This window comes from Hippopotamus amphibius, chromosome 15 (genome assembly GCF_030028045.1).
Source record: "Hippopotamus amphibius kiboko isolate mHipAmp2 chromosome 15, mHipAmp2.hap2, whole genome shotgun sequence".
Classification (NCBI taxonomy): domain Eukaryota; kingdom Metazoa; phylum Chordata; class Mammalia; order Artiodactyla; family Hippopotamidae; genus Hippopotamus; species Hippopotamus amphibius.
The window spans coordinates 10,020,050-10,026,631 of record NC_080200.1 but is presented as its reverse complement, the minus strand read 5'-3'; the positions used below and the strand labels follow the sequence as shown (position 1 = coordinate 10,026,631).

The 6,582-nt window shown below is 40.0% G+C and overlaps 1 protein-coding gene across 1 annotated transcript; it reads right to left on the bottom strand.

Moving 5' to 3' along the window:
* Nucleotides 1-397: 397 nt before the first annotated feature.
* On the bottom strand, nucleotides 398-1,315 carry LOC130836212 (olfactory receptor 7E24-like). The gene has a single exon (XM_057708285.1). It carries the CDS (start codon nucleotides 1,232-1,234, stop codon nucleotides 398-400), a length of 837 nt encoding a protein of 278 aa, XP_057564268.1. The 5' UTR covers nucleotides 1,235-1,315.
* Nucleotides 1,316-6,582: the final 5,267 nt, after the last annotated feature.

Genomic DNA, 6,582 nt, shown 5'->3' with positions numbered 1-6,582 from the left:
TAATCTGTTTATTCCTATAATGTTTAGAATTGATGAGAGTTTAAAAAATACTGGTTCACAAACCTAAAATAAACAGAACTGTGGAAAACTAGTACATTTTAAATATATAGAGTTGTTCAAACTTCAAGGATCCTTGTGCTATCAATGATGAGTTACAATATCTCGATTGACATGATAGGATTCACTCATGCAGTAATAAAGATATACAAAGTATCCTAGAACTCTCCCCTAGTCCGATTAAACAAACAGCAAAGAAGGAATAATTGGGTTTAAGCAAGGAGAGGTGTGAGGGCATAAAAGCTACAAAAGTGAGGTGATGTGAGAGATAGGACTTCAGGTCTAGATGTTTAGTTTTGCTGCATTTTCCAACCTACACTCCAAATGGGTGGCACAGATGCTAAAATGAGATTGTTTTGCTAAGCAACCTCCAAATGACACTTTTGATGTCCCTGTTCCTCAGACTGTAGATGAAGGGATTCAGCATGGGGGTGACAACAGTACACATCACCGAGGGAACTACATCCTTCTTGAGAGATTGTGAGACAGCTGAACTGAGGTACACACCAAGGGCAGTTCCATAAAATAAGCAAACAACTGACAGGTGAGAGCCACAGGTAGAGAAGGCTTTGTACATCCCACCTGATGAGGGGACTCTGAGAATGGAGGAAAGAATTTTATAGTAAGAAAAAAAGATCACTAAGAAAGGGAGTAAGCCAAAGATGGCAACAACAAAATACATGACTATGTTATTGGTGAAAGATCCCGAACAGGCAAGGTTGAGAAGAAGAGAAGGGTCACAGTAGAAATTAGAAATTTCCACATCGTTGAAGCAGGTAAATTGTAACACAATCAAATTCTGCACCTGGGAGTCCAAAAGGCTAACAAAAAAAGACACCAAAAGTAATAAGCAACAGAGGCATGGGTTCATGATGACCTGGTAGTGCAGTGGGTGACAGATGGCCACAAACCTGTCATAGGCCATCACAGTCAGAAGCATGTCATCCATACATGCAAAAAGGAGAAAAATAGACATCTGTGTCAGGCAGGCCTCATAGGAGATGACACTGCTGTGAGTTTGGATGTCCACAGTCATTTTGGGGACAGTCACAGAGACAAAACCGATGTCAGCCAAGGACAGGTTGGAGAGGAAGAAGTACATGGGGGTGTGGAAGTGGGGGTCAGAGGTGACAGCCAGGATGATGAGCAGGTTCCCCAACATGGTGACCAGGTACATGGACAGGAACAGGGTGAAGAGCACAGGCTGCAATTCTGGATCATCTGAGAGGCCCAGGAGGAAGAATTCTGAGACCCTTGTTAGGTTTCCAGTTCTGTGTAGTTTGGACCCCTGTGGAAATGGAAAAGAGGGCTGGAAGGTAAGGAAACAGGTAAATGGACATGCAACACTGTGTCCATATTTTGGATTCAAGCAATTCATTTCTATATTATACACCCCAGTTCCTTCAGCAATATTTTTCAGTGTGACTAATTCTGTCTGCTTACAACTGTTTCCCCATTGTTATTCACTTTTACTTTATGAAACTTCACTGAAAAGTGAAAGAGAATAAGGTAATTAGAGGTAATACATCCATGATCTCAGTTAAATATAGCCCACTTCGTTAGAAATAATACAGAATGAGAATTTCCCTTCCTCCTTTAAGAGAAAATGTAATTCAAATTTAAAGAAATTATGCCATATATATATCTTATTTTATTCAAATACATTTCTAGACATTTCCTTCATGGAAAATATTTACAAATCTCTATGAAATGCAGGAGTGTGTCATCTGGATTCTAAATTTAAAATGAATGTTCATAAGCAGAATGCATTTTTATATGACAAGCAGAATTTTATCATTCTTTGTGTTTTTGGTCTTCCCTCCTTCATGAAATAAATGATGACCCAATTATCAGGTTTGTCTCCAAAAGTCATTTAGTATATACTTCATATCTTTGACTTTGGTGGACTTCAAATTACAATCAGTATGGTTTCATTAAGTGCCCGTGAGCATAATGCATTGGTGACTACAAAGATGGTGTTAGTGTACAGAGTATTGTTGACGATGAAACGCTGACAAAATTTCAGAAACCCTCTTGAGGGGCTTCCCTGGTGGTACAGTGATTAGGAATCTGCCTGCCAATGCAGGGGTCATGGGTTCGATCCCTGGTCTGGGACGATCCCTCATGCTGCAGAGCAGCTGAGCCCGTGTACAACAACTACTGAGCCTGTGTGCCACAACTACTGCAGCTCGCATGCCTAGAGCCCGTGCTCCACAAGAGACACCACCACAATGACAATCTTGCACACCACAATGAAGAGTAGCCCCCGCTCTCCACAACTAGAGAAAGCCCTTGCACAGCAACGAAGACCCAACACAGCCAGTAAATTAATTAGCAATAAAAAGAAATGTGTAACGTTTCTTAAAAACAAAAAAGAAACCCCCTTGAGTTTTTAAATTTTATACAGGGTCATTTGTTTCAACACCATCTCAAATAAATGGCTGATGTGTGAGACGACTTTACTGTTTTTGGACTCTATTCTTTTACTGGCAGGACGATACTACTTCATTGTTTTTTTTCAGTTCATTGAAGTGATTAACAAAATTGCTTATATTTGGGTTGTGTCACGTGCCCATACACATTGTGAGTGAGTACCACAGTCAAGTTAATTAACATATCTGTCCCCTCAGATAGTTTCTATTTGTGTGTGTGTATATGTGTGTAGTAACAGTTAAGCAGATTTCTCTTAGCAGATTTCAAGAAAACAATACACAGTTACGAACTAGAGTCACCAGGCTGTCTATCAGATCCCCAGAACTTATTCATTTTGTAACTGAAAGTTTGTACCCTTTGACCAACATCTCCCCACCTTCACCACCTATTCCTCACAACTACAGTTCTAAGCCTGGTTCTAAAAGTCTGATATTCTTAGCTTCCACACGTAAGTGAGATAATATATTATTTGATTTTCTATGTCTGGTGTATGTATTTCAATAAGTAAAATATTCTTCAGGTTCATCCGTGGATTTCCTTCATTGTATGGCTGAATAATATCCCATTGTCTATATACACACCACAATTTCTTTACCTATTAATCTGTCAATATACACGTATCCTTATTTTCACTATTTCAAATAATATTGCAATGGCCTGGGAATGCATATATCTCTTCGAGGCTCTGATTTCATTTCTTTGGCATATACTCTGAAGAGGGGTTGCTGGATCCTAGGTAGTTCTATTTCAGTTTTTCATTCTTTAAGAAATCTCCATTCTGGTTGTTATAATGGCTGTACAAATATTCATTCCATCCAACCACGTACAAGGGTTCCCTTACCCCCACATCCTCAACATTTGTTGTCTTTTTCAAAAATTACTATATAATAGCCATCCTAACAGATGTGAGGTGATATTTGATTTATGCTTGTACTTGTATTTCCTGATACTAACCGATGTTGAGTCCCTTTTCATATATCTGATGGTCTTATTCTCCTGAACATAAAAACTCTTATTTACATTTGAGATTAGCACCAGGGGAGGTTCCACAGAAAGGTCAGGACCCAGCATCTTATGTCTAGTTAACAGATTTTTATGTCAACCCTTCCTGATACAGGCATTGCAATTATTATCCTGCTGTATTTCAAGGTAATTTTGGTTCATTATTTTGGCATGCCAAACAATGATTTAATGTGAAAAAAATAAAAATAGAATAACACAAACATGTGGGCAGTTTCCTCATCGATGAAATTATGATAATAATAGAACCTACCCAATACAGCTATTAAGAAAAATTTTAAAAATCATTAATATCATTTATACCAGTGGTTTTCAGTTCTAGTTCATTGATTATTTAAATGTGCTTATTTTAAAATACACAGCGGAGAAAAAAGATGGTGGCAAAGTAGAGAAATGTGGAGTGCATCCCTCTCCACTGATGCATTGGGGATGCACAGAAGGATGCAGTAATTCCCACAGAGAGCCAGCTGAACACCAGCAGACGGCCTCGGACACCAGAAAGGGCTGTGGGGAGCCCGACATAGCCGGTAGGGAGGCATCTACGATGGCTCAAAGAGGGTGAAGCGGCGGAGCTGTGGCAGACGGGAGGGAGTGAGAAACATACGGAGGGTCCGCAGCGCAGCTCAGCGTTCCCGGACCGAGACATCGATCCGCGGCTGAATGGAGGGTCCAGGAGTGGGAGCGTGGGAACCGGAGAGCTGGTTCAGGGTGAGAAACATTGTTGCTGGTAGGTTGACGGACCGAGAGGACAGGAGGGAGGAGGTCCGCAGAGAGGAGTGAACATCCCTGAGAGCTGCCCGGCCATGATGGCGGCTGGAGGCTGCAGGCTCACGGGCGGGAGCGGGGGGAGCCACGCACTTAGCCTCTCTCTCTCTTTCAGAGCCTCTGCAACAGGCAGTGGAGAGAGGCCCTGCGGGCCACCTAAGGCGCTCAGGGATAACAAGCACCCTCAGGCTCTCGGGCAGGGCTAGATTAAAACCCCTTGCAATGCCAGCAGCAGGGAGGCTGCCAAGAGAAAAAAAAAAAAACAACAACAACAGCATCAAAAAAGAAAAAAGAACCCGAGAGAGGCCCAACTCTAAGACTTTATGTTTACGCCTGAGCCACCAGGGCCCTCTGCAACAGGCACCTCCAAGCCTGACTGAAACAACAGTGTGCCACTGCTCATTCACTCCCAGGAGAAGGAGCCACTATTGTACCCTCTCCCTCCCCACACACCAACACGTACAGAAGAACAATAAAAGAACCTCTGCTGGTCACAGAATAATGTAAAAAAACCCAAGGCAAGGAGAAGGACACTTACAGCTGAGACGCTAAGGAAACAGAAATAGTAGTATCAATACCTATTGAACTGGTCAATTCTGGGATCAGGTCTGGATTTTTTTTTTTTTTCTTTTTCTCTCTCTCCTTTTCTTTTCTTTTTTTTTCTTTATTAAATACTATCTTAGCCCTAAGGGATCTACAAGTTTTATAACATAATTTTTTAATGATATTTTTTATTCTTTTTTTTTTTTACCTTTATATATACTTCTATTACTAGCTAAGTTTTTGGTAGTACGGACAATATATCTCTCATACTTTCCTTTCATCCCTATCTTTTACACATTTCTATTCCTTTCTTTTTATTTGCATATTTCCAACCACATTATGCTCCTCTGTTCCCCTTTCTTCCAGCCTTTTTAAGTTTATTTTATCTTAACATACTTATAAGCAACACTATCGGTCTGCTCAGATTTCTTGCTCTATTCTCCAGATGACGCACTGCCTTGGAATTTAATATTAGGCCTTTGTCTTTATCTTAATTCTTAGTACGGTTGTCTAATTACATTCTGAGACTCTCCATTCTCTCTGGTGGTACTCTAGCTCTTTTCTATATTTGATCCTAGCTTACAAAATCTCCCTGGATTGATATTTGCATGTGTAGGGTGTTATTTGTTTGTTTGTTTGCTTTTGTCTCTGATTTGTTCTGTTTCAGTTGTCAATTTCTGTTGGGTTTCTCTTTGAATATCTGATAGCACACTGGGGTTCTGTCAGGTCTTTCTAGAGCCCTACGTTCTAATGGATTCAGTAATTGTGTGTCTTATACATGTATGTGTTTCCTAGACTTAATATTCATTTAATCCAATACTTGGACATTAGTCTGAGGCTTGGACAGTCTTCTATAAACACCTCTATCACCAGGACAAGCAACCCCAAAAGTTTGGAAAACCATGAGGAAACAAAGAAACACCATGCAGGCAAAGGAGCAGGAAAAAAACCCACAAGACCAAATAAATGAGGAGGAAATAGGAAAAATGCCTGAAAAAGAATTTAGAGTAATGATAGTAAAAATGATACAAAATCTCAATAACAAAATAGAGAAAGTACAAGAAACATTTCATAAGAACTCAGAAAAACAAACAGCAATGGATAACAAAATAACGGAAATTAAAAATACTCTAGATGCTATAACCAGCAGACTGACTGAGGCAGAAGAACGAATAAGTGAGTTGGAAGATTGAATGGGGGAAATAACTGCCACAGAGCAGGAAAAAGAAAAAATAATAAAAAGATTAGAAGACAGTCTCAGAGACCTCAGTGATAACCTTAAACATACCAACATTCGAATTATAGGCATCCCAGAAAAAGAAGAAAACAAGAAAAGGTCTGAGAAAATATTTGAAGAGGTTCTAGTGGAAAATTCCCCAACATGGGAAAGGAAATAATGAACCAAGTCCAAGAAGCACAGAGAGTCCCATACAGAATAAACCCAAGGAGAAATACACCAAGACACATATTAATCAAACTAATGACAATTAAACACAAAGAAAAAATATTAAAAGCAGCAAGAGAAAAGCAACAAACAACATATAAGGGAAAACCCATCAGGATAACAGCTGACCTTTCTACAGAAACTCTGCAGGCCAGAAGGGAATGGCAGGATATCCTGAAAGTCCTGAAAGAGAGAAACCTACAGCCAAGAAGACTCTACCCAGCAAGAATCTCATTCAGATTTGAGGGAGAAATCCAAAGCTTTCCAGACAAGCACAAGTTAAGAGAATTCAGCACCACCAAACCAGCCTTACAACAAGT